The sequence below is a fragment of the Pogoniulus pusillus genome, chromosome 2 (assembly GCF_015220805.1).
Source record: "Pogoniulus pusillus isolate bPogPus1 chromosome 2, bPogPus1.pri, whole genome shotgun sequence".
In the NCBI taxonomy this organism is placed as follows: Eukaryota; Metazoa; Chordata; class Aves; order Piciformes; family Lybiidae; genus Pogoniulus; species Pogoniulus pusillus.
This window is the reverse complement of record NC_087265.1, coordinates 27,095,111-27,113,839: the sequence shown is the minus strand read 5'-3', so window position 1 is coordinate 27,113,839 and position 18,729 is coordinate 27,095,111. Positions and strand designations below refer to the sequence as shown.

General features: G+C 40.9%; 1 protein-coding gene across 2 annotated transcripts in view; it reads right to left on the bottom strand.

Moving 5' to 3' along the window:
* PGAP1 (post-GPI attachment to proteins inositol deacylase 1) overlaps positions 1–18,729 on the bottom strand; it is a 38,512-nt gene that overhangs the window by 6,442 nt on the left and 13,341 nt on the right. The window contains exons 6-23 of one of the 2 annotated variants that reach the window (XM_064158725.1): positions 18,670–18,722; positions 18,434–18,500; positions 16,679–16,784; positions 14,602–14,657; positions 14,427–14,510; positions 11,584–11,633; positions 10,224–10,275; positions 9,966–10,043; positions 8,520–8,595; positions 8,122–8,195; positions 7,988–8,039; positions 6,793–6,859; positions 5,854–5,962; positions 5,531–5,569; positions 4,106–4,199; positions 3,157–3,247; positions 2,737–2,934; positions 1,210–1,345 (exon numbers count right to left, since the gene is read on the bottom strand). In XM_064158725.1, the coding sequence (XP_064014795.1) occupies positions 1,210–1,345; positions 2,737–2,934; positions 3,157–3,247; positions 4,106–4,199; positions 5,531–5,569; positions 5,854–5,962; positions 6,793–6,859; positions 7,988–8,039; positions 8,122–8,195; positions 8,520–8,595; positions 9,966–10,043; positions 10,224–10,275; positions 11,584–11,633; positions 14,427–14,510; positions 14,602–14,657; positions 16,679–16,784; positions 18,434–18,500; positions 18,670–18,722 (1,482 nt within the window). The remainder of the gene's footprint in view (positions 1–1,209; positions 1,346–2,736; positions 2,935–3,156; positions 3,248–4,105; positions 4,200–5,530; positions 5,570–5,853; positions 5,963–6,792; positions 6,860–7,987; positions 8,040–8,121; positions 8,196–8,519; positions 8,596–9,965; positions 10,044–10,223; positions 10,276–11,583; positions 11,634–14,426; positions 14,511–14,601; positions 14,658–16,678; positions 16,785–18,433; positions 18,501–18,669; positions 18,723–18,729) is intronic. The other variant, XM_064158735.1, reaches the window with a different exon arrangement.

Genomic DNA, 18,729 nt, shown 5'->3' with positions numbered 1-18,729 from the left:
TGGTAGAGATTATATATGGATCTTTGTGGCACTAGCCAAGAGATCAGATTAGACACAGAGGAATACTATCCCAATTCTACTCTATATCCACCCTCTGCTATATAAAATCAAAGAATGGCCTGGGTTGGAAGGGACCTCCAAAGGTTATCCAGTCCAAACCTCTCTGAAATCAGCAGGGACATCCTCAACTAGATCAGGCTGCCTAGAGCCCTGCTGAACTTCACTTTGAATAACTCCATGGATGGGGCCTCAACCACCTCCCCAGGCAACCTCTTTCAATGTTGCTCTAACCCTCATGGTACAGAACTTGTTCCTAACATGCAATCTAAATCTGCTCTTCTGTAGTTTGAAGCTATTGCCTCCTGTCCTATCACTGCAGGCTTCTATAAAACAGTCTCTCTCCAGCCTTCTTGCAGGCCCCTTTCAGGTACTGGAAGGCTGTTATTAGGTCTCTCTGGAGCCTTCTCCAGGCTGAACACCCTGAGCTCCCTCAGCCTGTCCTTGTAGCAGAGGTGCTCCAACCCCCCCCAGTCATTTTGTGGTGCTCCTGCAGACCTCCTCTATCAGGTCCATGTTCTTATATTGAGGGCACCACACCTGGACACAGTGCTCCAGGTGAGGTCTCACCAGACCAGAGCAGAGTGCCAGAATCACCTCTCTCAACTTGCTGGCCATGCCAGTATGCCATCAGCCTTCTGGGCTGCAAGTGCCCACTGTCTGCTCATGTGCAGCTTCTAACCATCAGCACCCCCAAGTCCTTTTCTGCAGGACTGCTTCCTATCACCTCATCCCCTAGTCTGTATTGATAGTAAGGATTGCTCCTCTTACTCCACAAAGACTTATGAAAAGTCTTTAAAGATTAAACACAAAAAAATCCCCAAACAAACATCTGACAGCCCATTCCAAATCCTCCCTTTTCTACAGTTTCTCTTCAAGGGAGTTATTAGTCTTTGCCATCAGTTAAAGATCACAGTTAAATGCATTATTGTGGTGGGGATATGAGATTGCTTTTCTTTTGAAAAAAAAACCCACAACATTATCAGAAGAACAAAGTAATTCTACATATCACAAGATTGTGCAAGTCTGACAAGATAAAAAAACAGCCCTATTTTGAGCATGTGAATAATGACATTTCTTCTAAGTAAAAAAAAAAAGGGTTATCTATATTTTTAACAAGGAGTTAATTCAAAATGTTTTGCCTGGTAGTACCTTAAACAAGTACTGAAGATAAATAAGGAGTAGAGCAAATGCACCACAAGTGGTCCAGCTAATCAAACAAAGGGTTAACACCCCACAGAGCCTTCTGGGTGTAATCAATTTGTCATCTTTTCCAAGTACAGTAGGCCTGAAAAAAAGAGAAAACTGCTGTCAGGCTCACATAACAACATCAAAATTACAAAGATCAAAGGTTTGTGAATGACTGAAAAGAATAAATTGCTCCTGACTATTTATTAAAACAGTGGAAAGATAAAGTTAGACAGATCTGAAGATATTTGCCAACTACTAAATAAGCTTCTGTGCCCAAACCTCACACTTCCTTATCAAATTAACTAATGCAAGCACCTTAGACTTTCCATTCTGCTGGTCATACCAGATCACTGCAGAGCACACACACAAAAAACATCAAGTAAATACCATTTTTTTTAGAGAGATTTACAGAAATCAGTGTTTTGAAGACATTCAGGACTAGATCAGCCTTTGAGTAAGGTAATGGCACTGGGTAAGGCAATGGCATTGTGTAAGGCAAGCACACAGTCTTATTTCCCTGCCTTTGCCCAAGACATTCCCAGGGTTTGCAGGAAATTAAAAGCTTTAATGAAGAATCTGAGCCAGTGTAAAGCCCTTAACAATTTACTAAGAGTAGCTCTGAAGTTTATCACTTCATCACTTGAAACTACACTGAAGCTTCTGAGTATCCACTGTAACTGATCCACAAGATGGCAAAGAATAAAACTATCTGGCATGACATCTGCAGAGGAGAAACTGCTGATGAATTACAGAGTGCCTGGGGTTGGAAGGGACCACCAGAACACAATAGCCAAACGAAGAAAGGATAAACAGTTCATTTAGCAAACACCTTCTGAGTAAAAAGCATCCCAGCCAACTTTATGAAGACAGAGTTGCCTCAAATCTAACAGAGGACTGTTACCAGTGTGAGAACAACCAAGCCATTTAGACAGCTAAACATGTTAGCCAACTGAATAATTTATTCTTTCAAAAATTTTTTTACCTTCCTTTTACCAAACCCCTTTTCATTACTTGAATACTCATTTCTATAGGCAAAACCACTCTAGTGTTCTTAGATCTATAAAATCAATCATTCTTGCATAGAGTGAAATTAATGCTCAAGAAGTTGATGTTTTACAAACCTGTTTGCATCCTTTAATGCAGTTTATTCAATATGAATGAGGACTGCAACATTTTAAAAGCTTTTCAAAATACAGACATTTGTTTTTTGAGCTCTTGAAAAGGGAATAGCTCAGTTCCTTTCTTTTCCCCAACAAGGAGCTGCAAAACTTCACAACAGCTGGTGAAGGAACCAAGAAAGCCATTTCTGTTCCCTTTTGGAGATGTGCAGTCCTCTATTTCCTTAACATTGACAAATCCAGGTGGCCAAATTCATGTATGAACTACACTGCAAAATATAATCTGCCCAAGTGTTCACACTGAAGCAAACAGAAAAACACCTGACAATCATCTAGAAGTGTGTAATTACACAGCATAACATTGTTTTACCTAATCAGAGTTAACCATAATGAAGAGAAGAGCCTCAGAGATGTAGAGAAAAATACTCCACTCCAGTAGGCAATGCCTGTCCCAAAAAGAAATAGCATCAGGGACACAAGGGGGAACCATGCATCCTGACTACTCAGTACAGCAGCATCCACCTCTGGGAGTGACAGTGATTCCCATATCTCTCTAAACCAGTTAAACCTGCCAAAAACATGAAAGCAGTATTACTGATCACTTCCAATTGTCATTACACTAAGATATATAATCAACTATTCCTCCTCCTACAACCTTTCAAACAAAAATCACAGTCAGGCACTCATAATGACTATAGGAAAAAAAATACATTCCTCCCCACCAATAATAAGCTTTACTGAAACTTCTGGTTTGGAAGCTGCCTTAAATAAATAAGTTGTGCAAACTCACCCCAGCAGAAAGACAACAATGCTTATAAGAGGTTCTACTTTGTAGGGTTTAGCTGTCCTAACTAGTTCATGGGAAAAGTCTGAACACTGGCCTAGAAACCAAGAACAGAAAGTATCTGTAGTTATTAGTTTGTCTTGTTAACAAAGATCCACATCAGAAAGTCAGTTCAGATAAAGGTCTCAACGTTTACATTCAAACAAGATAACCACAGCTTGCAGCAGTACTGAAAAACAATGTACTTCATCATCGAGGCCCTAGGTGCTTCTCCTCAGCACTGCTCTCTAACCATTCTTGGCCCAGCCTGGATTTGTGATTGGGATTGCCCTGAATCAGGTACAAGACCTTGCACTTTGTTGAACTTCATAAGGCTGGCATTATCAAGCTCCCTCTGGCTGGCAGCCATTCCCTCCTTCCAGCTGTCCTGGGTTAACACAGCCCACTCTCACAAGCCTCCTTACCTCCACAAAGATGGGAGGGAAAGTAACCCCCCAAAAAAACCCACTCTAGTTTGAGATCAGGAATATGATGAGATTATCCAATGCACTGTTCCCTTATAGCCTATCTGCAGAAAAGCACAGCAAAATGCAGAAGCAGCAGCAGAAGCCAGGGACCTTCCCCACCCCACAACCCACAGCCTGCCCATGGGAAAAGACCAAGCCACAAACTCCCCCCCCCCTCCAAAACTGGAAATAGCAACTGCAACAGGAAGGCTCTCATGTTCCAATCTACCCTTCAAGCCCCATGACACTTGCTGCAGCCAGCACTTTCATTTTGAAGCTGGCATGATGGCAGCGTGGGATTGAACACAGAGCAGCAGATTCAACTCAGCCCATGATGCCAGCTTAAAAAAAAATCACATCATCTAACTAGTCTAAATGTCAACAGGAAATCAGGTAAGTAATGTCTCTATACTCATGTGTGACAGAGAATAAGCTTTCTAGAAAGGTACCTCTTGACATCAAAGTGCTCAATTGCCCTCCATAAGCAAGAAGAATATTAGCAACAACGTAGACAGGAAGAGCACCAGCATGGAACCTTATTATCTGAAAGACAGAGATACAAGGGATAGCTTTTAGTTTAAATGTACAAAACCAGGCTAAAAATACAAAGGAAAATATTATCATGAAGTCAAGATGATAATGTGATCAGAAAATCTTTCTTAAGATTCAAACAGATTCATCTAATTTTGATGCCTATTTGACAACCACTAGTGTCAATTAATGTTACACAGAGAAAACATTCAGCTCTCCCAACAAGACTAATGATCACATTAGGACTGAATGCTGTTTTTCTCAGTCAAGACAATTAATAAAAGAAAACAGTAGCAAGTGAATAGTTTTTCAGTAAAATCCATTTAATTTAAAAGGCTGGTTTCCAGCCAAGATTTGCTTTTGGGCAGTTTTTGGAAGCCACATATTGTCTGAAGGGCTGCAGGAGGGCTGGGGAGGGACTATTTACAAGGTCTTGTAATGACAAGATGAGGGGTGATGGGTTTAAATTGGCAGAGGGGAGATTTAGACTGGATGTTAGGAAAAGGTTCTTTACAGTCAGGGTGGTGAAACACTGGAATGGGTATGCCAGGGAGATTGTGGATACTCCCTCCCTGGAGGTGTTGAAGACTATCTTAGATGAGGTCTTGAATGACTTGTTCTAGCGGGAGGTGTCCCTGCCTATGGCAGGGGCTTGGAACTAGATGATCTTTGAGGTCACTTCCAACCTAAACCATTCTATGATTCTATCTCATGTAGGTTTTAATTGGCTTTCTGCTCTCTCAAGCGATGATTCCTCTCAAATGACAGTAAAATGAAAACTCCTTGATGTCAATGCATGCATTCAAACAGAGAAACTCCACAGTAATATCCCAGCACTTACAGACTAATGACTTTTCACACTCAAACTGCAGATGGCTAAGTCTATTTTTACTGATACCAATGATGAAATATATTCTTCTTTGATAACCAAAGAAAATCTGTTGAAAATGAGCATATGGATCTATTTACACTTTTTCTTCCTAACTTTTAGTGGATGCCAAACGCATTTTAAAGTTTTAATACTACTCTCGCTCATCCAGCAAAGAAGTGACCTACATTCTCAGCCTCTTGCAGATACTCCAAGCCTAACCGCAAAGCCCAATGTTCAACATTTACATTAGCTCTTCAGAGCTAGAGGGTTTTCTGCTCCTCTGAAACCTGAGGCCTGACATTTATCCAGCTGAGATGCCTTGCCAAGTTACAAGGTTTTAAATGATTACTGAATAGTGCTCCTCTTGGCATTAAGGAGGAATGTGAAGTGCTACAGTAGGTGAGGAACAAAGGAAGACTTTTCTAGGTGCTACTAACATTAAAAACAATTTAGTACAAGAAGGTTTTCTTACTTGCCCAAGAACCTGTAAAAGGGACGTCTTCAGAATCACCTTGATAAATAAAAAAGAAATGGTTTATTGCTTTATGCAATGGTAGCTAAGCAAAAAAACACTTTAAAGAAGCCAGTTTAAGTATTATTACTCCAGCAGTGCAAAACTCTTGCAACATGCATTACATTTACCCAAAGGCCACCTTTAGATTTGCTTAGTATTTGCTTTGATGAATGAGATACGCATTTGAAGACTGAACTATGCAAAAATTCTACAGCATTGCAAGCTTGCAATTCTTCAGCAACACAAACTTGCCTTTTTAAATCACATAAATTATTACTCACTTCATATTGACAGTCTGAGGAGGAGTAAATATTTAGCTCTGGAACACTGCTGTCATTTTCAGGCTGAGCAATATGCAGTTTGGCTGAAATCTCAGTAAGAGATGGAACCCTGAAAGAACGAATTAACTGTTAATTGTTGTCCTTACAATTAAAGAAGGCCAAGCATGCCTTAGTCTTTGATGTGTGCAAGTAGAGAAGATCTAGAACACCAAGCTACGAGCCAAATTTCATTCTGTCACTACAAACTACATAACAGTCTCCATCTACTGTCCTCTGAACTACAAAGGGGCATGGTACTAATGAGAACAGACACATCTAGCGTTAGCACAGTGCCTCCCAGAACACATCAATACACTGAGCAGCAAGAACGGGAAGGACAGATTCTCAAGAACAGAATTTAGCTTCCTGCAAGCATTATGTTGTTAGAAAACACAAGGAAATAAAGAAATAGGGAGATATCCTTAAGATCTTAAAAATTAACAGGGAGGACAGGTTTCTAACCATCTGAAAAAAAACCCAAGTTGTTCAACTGTGATTCATGTGTGACACATTTCAAACTGTATCATCCAACTTTGTCAGGATTACGCTGTTGTAGCAGCTCTGGGCTGCTATGTGATCCACATCGTGGCTGAGGGGAAGAGGGCAGCACCAAGATTTCACCACTCACGAGCAGGCCAAAGATAATGCTTAGAATTTCAGACCAGCAAATCTGACTTCCTTTCTGATAAAATTCATGAGAACTATTAAACAAGCAACTAGTAGCTACGCTGAGGAAAAGTCAAAACAACTTTCCCAACAAAGACAGAAAGGTAAAAGAGGACAAGCTCTAGAAGAAAAACTCCAGGTTGGCTTTTGTCTGATATCAGAAATATCACCACGACAGGATGCAAACGTTCTTCATAAACATATTAAGGATATTGGAATTGCTGAAGTCCTTACTTTGCTACAGTTACTGAGTCTTCATGTGACCAGGGTATATGCAGCCTGTAAACACTAGGTTTTCTCTCTGAAATGGAAGAGAATTAAGAAACAGAAACTTAATGAAGAACAAGATGTGGCAACTGTCATCAAAAACTAAAACAGAAGTAAAACAACAGTGGCAGGCAGAATCACTGGGACTGCAGTCACACTGCAATGTAGAGCAGTGCAGTCTGCATTGAGCAAAACCTCCATTTCTTAACTTGTGCCGTTACAGGACAAGACAGCGAGACCTCACGGCTGAAGGGCAGGTCAGTGATCAGAACACATCTGCTTTTCAGTACCAAGCTGTAACCTAATCCATTTGTCTTTTTTTTTGAAAGAAAGTCCTTTAGCATCCCATTCTATTTAAGCTTCTGTAGCTCAACATTCAAATCTGAGTCCCACAACTAGCAAATAATATCCAGATTTAGACTGGACATTAGGAAGAAATTCTTTCCAGTGAGAGAGGTGAGACACTGGAACAGGTTGCCCAAGGAGGATGCAGATGCCCCTGCACTGGAGGTGTTCAAGGCCAGGGTGGATGAGGCCCTTGAGCAATCTGGCCTAGTTGGAAGGTGTCCGTGACCCAGGTGGGGGTTGGTCTCTTCTACCATGCAACCAGCAACAGAACAAGGGGACATAATCTCAAGTTGTGCCAGGGGAGATATAGGCTTGATATTAGGAGGAAGTTCTTCCCAGAGCGATTTGCCATTGGAATGGGCTGTCCAAGGAGGTGGTGGAATTGCTGCCCTGGATGTGTTTAAGAAAAGACTGGATGGGACACTTGGTGCCATGGTCTAGCTGGTTGTATAGGGCTGGGTGATATGTTGGACTGGATGATCTTGGAGGTCTCTTCCAACCTGGTTGATTCTATGATCTTTAAGGTCCCTTTCAACCCAAGCCCTTCTATCACATAATGCAGAATACTGTTGAAAGTTCAACTTCCCATTGCTAAAAAGGAAGAAAAACAAACACATGAGGACTAATTCTACATTTTCTTTGAGCTCTCCTAACAAGGATTGAAAAGTAAGAGATACTAGCACAGAAATCTGAGTAGATAACTACTGCCTAAACTCCTGTGCATGGGAGGACTTCTGTTTCCACCAGCTTCAGTATTGAGAATTTTCCACAAACTTTGGGGTTTTTTTGTAAATTTGTACTTTAGAATATTTACCTTTCTGTGACTGGCAGTGGCTCTCTACAGAAATTTTGAAAGCTTGATATATCTAGAACATTAAAAAGAAAGAGAGATCACTCACATTCTCCAAAGAGTGGTTCCATCAGCTTAAGAAATTAAGTAGTTCTTACTTGGTGAAAGTGCTGGAGTCGTACATTGTAAAGTAAGCCACTTGAGTTCAGTAAGATTTTGCTTGAAGAAAACCCTGCAAAGGATATGTTGTTTTTTCTCATTAAAGTGACTTGAGAACTCACTGTATACTCAATTTTATTTTTCCTTCCAGGATACTTGTGTGCTTCTCTATCTGCTAGTCAAAACCCCTACATTTGTTAGCTCCAGACCAAGGATGTAACAGACCAAGTAATAAGAAAAGCAGTATTTACTTAATGAAAACAATGCCCTAAAGACCTCCTGACCACTGGAATTGTCAGGCTATTTCATTATCCAAATGTTACATTCTGGTTTGTTTTATTGTTTTTTGGGGTGTTTTGTTTTGGGTTTTTTCCCAAAAGTAGTATGTTAGACTTACCAAATGACAAGAGATGTGTCACAGGAAGCTGTACTGTTCTGGAATCCTTCCTGAAGAACTCACAGGCCAAAGTATACTGCAATTCAGGACATTAAATACAGATCTGAACCGAGTATAGCACTACAAAGCCTATGCACTTGTCAAGTTCTATTCACAGGCTCAGGGAGAGTCCAGGACACCAACAAAAGCCACATGCCCACTTTGCACTGAAAAGACCTGACAGGTAGTTAGCTCAAGTTTTGGTACTTTAAGCATGATTTTCAGGTTACTCCAGGTCTTACCCTTCAAAAGGCTGTTTAGACAGCTGAGAATGACTAGAATTCAGTTCACAGCCCTCCTCCCTCCCCAGGTACCTCTCTCTTTTTTTTCCTTTTGCAAAGGAGAGCAACTTGTCCAAACTCTGAATACAGTTTCTTAAGCAAAAAGAACTTTTAGTGTGTCTCCTAAAGTTTAACCATGCAAAAGCAAAGTATTCAATGCTATGAATTGTACCATCTCTAGTAAGTATTCAGATGACTGAAAAATTAGTTTTTACTGTTTGGATTCTAAATCCATCAGTTTTAAAGAAGCAGTTTCCAAAATGTAACATTGGGCTGCAATTTAGCAGCCTGCACTTCAGAAGTCATTCCTCTCCATCCTTGCTTATCCAGAATGTTGGGTATTACTAATTTAACTGCAAGATGTCTCTGTCACAACTACCTGAAGACATGCTCAGAGTTGAGCATTTTAATCAGTCTGGCTCTGAATTACTTCTTGGATCATGGATTATTATCAAACTATAGAGGCAAAGACTACATTTGTGTTGTGGAAAGAATGGCTCTACTTAAATTCAAGTTCACAGTATTCTTTCATTTTCAGAAGAAAAAAATCCTGCCAGACTCAGATGGGTAATATATGCTGAGTGTCCTTAGCTTCACTGCAACCATTCCTCTTACTGGGGTGCTGATAAGGCCTTGACCTGGGAGATTTCCAAACTATCGGACTCTGCACAACTCAGTCTACCACACTGCGGTCTCAGAGCTTGCAGAGTTATCTTTACCATGCAGCCCAGAATCCATAGGTTGGATTTCCCATTACCTACAGCATTCTCCACCACCCTAGGTAACAGAACTGTCTGTTCAGAAGGGTTAGGGTGTAATGTAATCGGAATATTAAGTAAAACATGAAGAACATTATAATTTCCAACAAGAACTCTTAAGAACTGGTCTGAAGAGTGCTGCTATGTTTTAAATACTACTCATGCCTTGTGTCTGGTATTTTATCAAACGTTTCTGAGTTTACAGAAGATGACAGTTACCTTCAAACCACACTGGAGTGTAGGGCTTTGGTTTCTCAAAGCAACTTAGCAGATATTTAAGACAATTTCCTTTACATGTCATCAGAGTATCCAAAAGCTATGAACAAAACAATTTTGCATTTCTTGTTCGGTTGGTTGTTTTTTTTTACCTTATTGCCAGCTGCAGGTGGTATCTGAATGACAATGTGGGACAAAGAAGGGTAATCCTGAAGTTTCAATAATACAATCTTAAGAAGGGAAAAAAGGAAAAAAATAGTAAGAAAGGTCATTGCTGACCACACCCCTTAGCTTGCCCCTTGCCAGTTCCCAATGTCCACCTCCTGCCCCTTTCCTCTGGAACAGGACTGCATGTTCCAGGGATCAACAGACCCTTTTTTGCCTCCTAACAAGTTCTGTATAATACTTACTTTGGTGGTTGGAAGTAACTCAGCTCCCCAGGATAAATCAGTAGCTTCCAGGCTGTAAAAATTCATGCACATTAAAGGATGAGCATATTCATCATGCAGACACTACATCATGACAGGAAAAGGCTGCTCAGGGGGACTGTGGAGTCTCCCTCTCTGGAGATATTCAAGACCCGCCTGGACACGTTCCTGTGTGATCTGGTGTAGGTGATCCTGCTCTGGCAGGGGGTTTGGACTGGATGAGCTTTCAAGGTCCCTTCCAGCTCCTGACATTCTGTGATTCACAGGCCAGCTTCTCTCTCTGGCTTCACATGACTTCAAAGTGAGAACAAGTCTGAGTCTTCTGCAATTAGCTACCACAGTAACTTATGAAACTAGAATTGTTTCAGATACTGCAAGTCTTGATTTCATAAAAACAAGCTGAGCTCTTTGTCATGCATCAAACATCAAGCAGTTACTAGCCATGCAACTGCAGGCACATCATGAAAACTCTCCAGGACCTAAAGCAGCACTAGTACTGACTTAACAGTTCTGTGAGCATCTTCCCAACATAAAAAAGTATCCATTTTTCCTATCTAATACATATAAACTGTAACCCCAAATCTGTATCAGCTGCTGCAGAGCCTGCAGTTGTGAAGTGGTGTGCACTTACATTAATGTAACACACTGAACTGATCACAGGTTTATTTAGTCATGTTAAATTAGGATTTCTAGAATGCCAGCACTGTCCTGGTTCTCCAAACAGTGTTACATGACTTCAGGACACAGTCCACAGCAAAACCACCCCTATTAGATGAGGTTTTAAGTAGCAGCCCTGCATAGGCTCACCTGCACTCCATGCTAATCAAAGGTTATACAAAGGACCAGCAGCCAGCTCCTCCTTCAATCAGGAATAAATAATTATGACCTCTGGCTATCAGCTGGAGGCATACACCTCAGCACAGATTCCAGAAACACTGCTGTTTTAGCCCAGTTCCACCTGGAAGCTTTCCCTAATCTAAAGGGCAGATTGAATTTACTTTGAGCCTGCTTCGCAGATGTAAGCTGGGCCAGCATTTTAAACCCATTTTGTAACAACTGTGATGACCTGATTCAACTAATCACTGAATCACCCACATTCCTCAACATTTTTCATATAAGGAAGAAAAAGTTCACCTATTTTATTCTGCATTCCTGCAGCAATTTTGAGAAAACCTATTCTTTGTTGTTTTCTTGGTGATATGGAAACCATAAACTATATACAGTAAGAATTTTACTTTGCTTCCCAGTATCTTCCTAAGGAGAAGGATATTTAATATGCTTTGTACTCAAATGTTGTCGCACAAAATTCATTTCACTGAAGATCAGGAACTGTTATACTCACCACATGGATGAATTACTGTTCAAACAGCCATAAATCCAGCTACTTGTATCCTGTCAAATCAATACCACAAAAGAGTGCATTACCTATGTGTGACTGCATTTAGAAATACACAAAAAATAGCAATTCTTCACTTCAAACAGTGCAGGAGTTAATGCTGATTATCTTATCCAAAATTTGTTTCTTCTGATAGCAGAGCCTTGGTGTAATTAACTTGTGTAAATAGGAACAAACTCCCACTTTCATCTCACTCCATTTAAGTATGTCTAAAGCAGCTATCACTCAAGTGACCAAACTCTCTCTAAAGGCTATCAAATGCTGGAGTGCTGTGCTGGTTTGAGGCTAACTGGAATATTTTACTGAGAGAAATTAAATCCTTATCTGTAAGAAGTAAGAAAAAAGAGTAACCTGTATCACTCATTCTTCTGCTGAGAAATGCAACTAGCCAAAATATAGCTAAAACACTCACTTCTCACACACTTCTCAGTCAGTTCTGCTCCCTCTCTCTCTGGTGGTCTGTGTGATTGCCTCTGCCTCAACTCCACTCTGACCTAACCCTTTGTTTCCCCTAACCTTTTTGTTGTCTCTTTCACATCTCACCTCAGATCTCTCCAGATTTGTCACGTGAGATATACAGGGATTGATCTGATTATTTCTGAAGGAGGGGAAAGAGGGGGAAGGGGGGGAAGAGGCTTAGGTCGGAGCATCCTGGCAGTGTGATTTTCTGGGAGGGGTATTGTGTGTTACTTTAACTTGTATATAACTGTAAATATTTGTGTATATTGCCTATATATCTGCTTGTAAATTGCGCTAAGTTGTAACTATAGCTTCATTCCTTAACTCCCAGCCGGCTGAGTCTGGTCTAGGTGATTTCATTGTGTGGGAGGGCAGGTAACTCCCAACCCATCACAAGTGTAAAAGCAAAGGTAATGATAAACCCAGTTTCAAATTCCTTCCATTATTTATGATGAAAGATATCCAGAAACTTCTGTTCCTTTCACAATGAAGTCAGACTTCTGTGCTAACAGCAAGTGGTATCCTCCATAAAAAGTCTGACACAATCTTGGAATTGCAATTACAAAGATGGAAAGGTGATGCATGAGAGTGAAGAGTGGGGCTTTCTAGGAGCCATTTTCAGTAATTTCCCTTTGCCACCTTATCTAGTTGTGAATCAATGCACTTTTATAAAAACAAATACAAAGTTAAGCAAACATTTTTAAGGTAAAAATTATGAAAGCTTATCTGCCTTACATGTGATGTTAAATTCTACTTTATGTGAGATAAACCTCAATTTTATTAGAGGTTGATCTTTTCTAACTGAAAGAAATGTCTCAAGGTTCTAAATGTCCTAAGCAGTAAGGACTGTTATAGATTTTTAATGTTCTACTGGAGCAGGCTGCCTAGAGAGGTTGTGGAGTTTCCTTCTCTGGAGACATTCAAAACCCTTCTGGACATGTTCCTGTGTGACCTCCTCCAGGTGATCCTGCTCTGGCAGGGGCATTGGACTCAATGATCTTTTGAGGTCCCTCCCAACCCCTAATCTTCTGTGATACTACTCTCAAGTATGTAAGTGTTCTGAAGCAATTGCTGTGCATTGTTCTGCACCTCATCTTCCTCCTCAAGCTGCACCTAAGATGTTATAACAAAGGCAAAAGTTAGCCTATTAAAGAACAACAAAGGTCAAGGTGTAAATACTTAAGGTGTTACTGGGAAGGACAGCTAAAAGTGCTGAGAATATGCAATCTTTTCACAATGGTAGTATGAACCTCTGTCATGGGCTGAAGGCAGAAATTTTTGGGATGTCACCAGAGGACACAGAGGTGCCATGTGCTGAGGAGGCTTCCCTGTACAAAAGATCGCCAGACAATGAAAAGAGATCTGCCCTGTTCACTGATGGGTCCTGTTGCACTGTGGGAAAGCACTGAAGGTGATGTGTGGAGTCCCCCACGGTGGGCTGCAGCAGCTGCTGAGGAGAAGGTGAACCGAGTCAGCTTGCAGAGGTGAAAGTCATCCAGCTGAATTTAGATAAGTGGCCAAGGGAGAGAAAAGTGGCCAAGACTCTATCTCTATACAGGCTTATGGATGGTGGCAATGGCTTTGTGAGATGAGGACAACCTCATCTCTGGTAAGGGTAGGAGCAGCAACAGGGACAGGCAGGATATAACAAGAAAGCACCTCCATTTTCTTGCCACTAGGCTAAAACACTCATGCAATTCTGAAAAGCATATTCGTCCATCTTCAGTTTGCCAAGAGATTACCTTCATTCCTTCAAAAATAGGTGTTTTAGAGCAGATTTGGAAATGTTTTAATGTGTCTTGAGCTAAAAATGTAAGAACCACATATTATCACCCCTCTTCTCAATAGAGGAGACAACTGAGAAGTTGCTGTTATCTCATCTGGCTTCCATTCACTTCCACTGCTTAGCAGCAGATCTTTGTAGCTCACTTAAATTTTATTATGGCAAAGCAAATCTATAAACAGCTTCTCCAAACTTGTAGTATGGCAGGATTCTGACAGCACCAAAAAGAATTCCTTCATTCAAACCATCAGTGCAGAACTACACTAAAAGGAGAAAGTCACCTGGGGCTAGCCATGAGAGATTCAAAAATAAAATATCTGAGGTTCAGGTGGCACTGAAGGTTTCAAATTTTGAACACTAGGCATGATGCTAAAATAGGAGCAACACCTCCCATAATGTATTGGCTTGTGACTATAAATGCATGTCTGTCAGTTCAACAACTGCTCATTAAACTGTCTTAAAACTGCACCATATCTACATAAATTTAAGAAAAAAACACCACACAACTTTATACATAAGCTCCAACCACTAGAAGTACTTCTCTTACCAGCATGCTGTTTTCACAGTACATGTGACTGTATGATTTTCTGTGACTTGCAAGGGGGAAGGTGAAATATTTTCCATCAGAATCCTTCAAAGGAAAAAAAAAAACTTGTGCTCATCAGTAAAATAAAACAACCAAACAGAAAAACACAATGAGGGGGAAAAAAAAAGTTACTTACATTGTAAACTGAGTAAGTCCATTTTGAGGTTCTGACTGTAATCCACATGAAAGTTCCTAAAATGAAACATGTTTTTATACACCAATACCCTTATCTCCAAAATCTTCACTCTTGCTTACTGCCAAGGTCTTATCTCTCATCTATAAATGGCATTAAAATGTATAAGCTTGAACCAACACTCAAGATTGCTGGTGCTCAGAAACACACGCAACAGTGATCACCAGCTACAGAGGAAAGAGCAGAACCTTCAGATCCAATTAGGGCATAACTATAAAATAAAAACCCTACGGGTCTTGAAGCAAAGCTCTCAAGGTAACATAAGAAGCTGTCAAGAAACAAGTCCCCAGTGAACTGAGTAACAAGTACAAGAAAATGGTAAAGGAATCAGACACAACAATGAAGAGATCAGAGACAAAGGCAGTGCAAACCTTCACACACAAAAGTTAGTATTTTTCTTCTGTGTATCTAGAGTAAGAGGTTCATCATAGAAATTTAGCTGTCAAGAGGACACCAGGAACAAGAAGATGTAAATACAACATTTGAGTGAAACATATTCCTCCTTATTGATAAAAGCTGACCCTCCACAAAAAAAAGCAAGCAAACAAACAAATCAAGTCCCCCAAAGTCTCTTGGCACCTTTTCCAGCCTTTCCCCTCTTCCTGGTGAAGTATTTTTTCCTAGTATCTAAACGGAATTTTGTTGGCTGTCACTGTTGTGTTATCACTGCACTCTGGAAAAGCATCTGGCTTCGTTTTCTCTCTAATCTTTCACTTGGTGGATGAAGACAGCAGCAAGAGGTCCCTCAGCATTCTCTACGAGGAGAGGCTGAGAGAGCTAGGGTTGTTCAGCCTGAAGAAAAAGAGGCTCAGGGGAGACCTTATTGCTCTCTACAACTACCTGAAGGGCAGTCGTAGCCAGGCAGGGGTCAGTATCTACTCCCAGGTAATCACTGACAGAACAAGGGGACACAGTCTCAAGCTGCGCCAGGGCAAGTTTAGGCTGGATGTTAGGATGAAGTTCTTCACAGAAAGAGTGATTGGTATTGGAATGGGCTGCCTGCAGAAGTGGAGGAGTCACCACCCCTGGAGGTGTTTAAAAGTAGACCGAATGAGGCATGTAGTGCCATGGTTTAGTTAATTAGAAGGTGTTGGGTGATAGGTTAGACTCGATGATCTCAACGGTCTTTTCCAACCTGGTTGATTTTGTGATTCAGAATGAAAAAGCCAGTTCACTCAGCCTCCTTCCCTGTGTTCCACTCACCAGCAACTAACTACCTTGGTGGTTCTCTGCTCCATACTCACTTCAGTGTCAATCCCCAAATGCCTTCTTACACCAAAGTTCAAGCCACATTAGTGTTTCAGCAAGAGCTTCCACTAAGGAAATTCCTGACCAAGGTTCAGCCCACTTCAGCAAAGTATCCTCCAAAAATGCAGTTTAGCTCTCAAGACTTCATGCAGTCAACTTTTCTCACCCTGAGCTATACACTACTAGCAGTGACAAGCAACTGTTAGTGTGTAGTTTGCTTTACCCTACCATGGCACTAAAAAAAATGATGTTACTGATGAAGCAAATCTGAATATTCAAAGAGCAACACAGAACTGACACAGTGCCTCTACAACACCCATCCTGCCTCTCTTGCAAGCTCAGAGTATACTGTGCCTTTGCCACCCAGCCATTCCTAATTTCTGAGATTGTCTGCTGGACATTTGGGTGTAAATTTGACTCACAGAATTGCCAGGGCTGGAAGGGATCTCAAGGATCATCTAGTTCCATCCCCCTGCCACAGGCAGGGGCACCTTCTACTAGATCAGGTTGCCCAGAGCCACATCCAGCCTGGCCTTAAAGTCTTCCAGAGATGGACTCCTCCTCATCCCCCAGAATGTAAGCCATGTAAAAATGATATTCTGCTGCTGCCCCAGTGTGAAATCATATGAAAGCTGATAGTTTAGGTCTATGAGCCATATAGAAATTTAGCAATGCCTGAGGAAGAACAAAATGTTCTCCAGAGGTTTGTTAGTGAGAAGATTATTAGCCAAGGAGCATTGCTGAATCCTGTTCCAAGAACAACACTGCAAACCTGTGAGTTCTGTGAAAGCTTCAGGATTTTCCTCAAATATCTTTGCAGGGTGTCTCACAAAGTGATGATTCAGAACAGACATCCTCTTCTTTGGATCCACTGTTATCTGGCAAAAAAAACAACAGCATTGTCAAATTTGTTCTTAGCAGGTGGCACAATTTACAATCATCACATGACCAGGCTCCAAGACTGGAAGCATTCAAAGCCAAGCTGGACCAGGGCACAAGCATGGAATTGTCCTGCTCCATGGCAGGGGATTGGAACTTAACTGAACTTTAAAGTCCCAAACCATACTGTGATTTGAAGGAGAGGTTGTCAGAAGCCATGGCACACTGATTCTATTCTAAATTCCATAATCTGAATCAAGTGTCATAAATAGCCAATCACTGCAATAGAGAAAATCCACACTATAAAGCACAGCTAAAACTTCTAGGTTTATATTCTTGCTTACTCTTAACACAATGAGACGGTTCAATTGAACTTGCTTTATCAACACACTCCTTCCTGAAACAACACAGGTATGTCACAGAGCTCAGGAAAAGTTCTCATGTTTATATTCAGTACTTTGAGTTCAGGAGTTCACTTTACTACACCTTAGCTTAATGTTTCAAGCACCCAAAACAGCTGTAGAGTTGCAACTGATTCACTTTGGTGTTGGATTGGGGTTTTTTGTTTGTTTTCTTATCCAAGTCAAATTTTCAGGACTAATTATTGTCTTTCTGCTTTTCAAAACTGTGATTTCTGAAAAGCTGCACTTGTCAGCCCACTGCCAGTCAACTCCAAAGCAACTGCACCCCCTTATGGCTCCCTAAATCACATGCTGACATGTGTACATCTGAGAAACTAGCACAGTGTGCTGCAAAGAGTATTGAAATGGATACCTAGAAGCTTTCCTCCTCTGTGACTGGTCCTCTGCTCTTACCTATTTCCAAGCCCTTGGAACTTCATAGCAATTCACAGAATCACAGAAGCATACCAGTTGTAAAAGTCCCTCAGGATCATCAAATCCAACCATTATCACCCTTAAACCATATCCTCAAGCACCACAGCCAAATGACTTTTAAACACATCCAGGGTTGGCGACTCAACCATCTCCCTGGGCAGCCCATTGCAATGCCTGACCACTCTTGCTGTCCATATATTGTTGCAGGAGAGGTCAGAAAGAGACCAGAGCACAGTGGTGGATTTTTCCCACAGTTTTCAAAAAAGTAAGATGCAAGATATTTATTTGAAAAAGCAATAAATAGCAGCAGCTGGAGATAAGCAAATACTTTACTATTTTGGTCAGCACCATTTTCAGAAGAATACCACTATGATGGCAACAGATGGGGCAGTTGAGGAAGTATTCTGGCTGAGTTAAACTATCAGAGCTTTTCACCCTGAGAAAGTGACTAAAACATACACTGAGAGGTCACATTCCAAGATACACAACTAGTAAAATCTGTTTAACAGTGCAAAGCCAACTAAACTTGCTGCATTATGGAACAAAAGTTCATTCTACACCACAGCAATAAAGTGTGAAAGGAGTACAACAATAATAAAAGTCAATACCTGATTATTTCTGACATGTTGGCTGAAAAACACACAGCCATGGAAATTTCCAGTGGCTAGTACAAAGCAGCAGATTTCTCAGCATGATTTAGAGCAATCAAAAAAGAGTTTCCTGTATAATAGGGTGATATTTGTCCTGATTAGGCTATTTGGGATGAAAGAGAAGGATGATGGGGAAACAGACAGGAGATGACATATACAAACCTGCCTTGTGTTTTCATCTATGAGATCAAAAAAAGCTCTAATGGTGGCCAGGATCAACTCTTTGCACCTAGAAGACAGTAAAAATAAACTGAAACTTAGAAAGGAAGTATCCAGAGGAGTAAAAGCAGGCAGAAGAGACATCATACTAGTATTACGCTGAGGTTAGTATACTATGATGACAAGAGAGAACAGAGGTATGTACAATCAGTTAATCAAGCTTTGCTGCATTAGCTTACCACACTATGGAGAGATGGTCTGTTGAGGCCCAAGCTCTAGGCACAGCCGAGCTCTGGTTG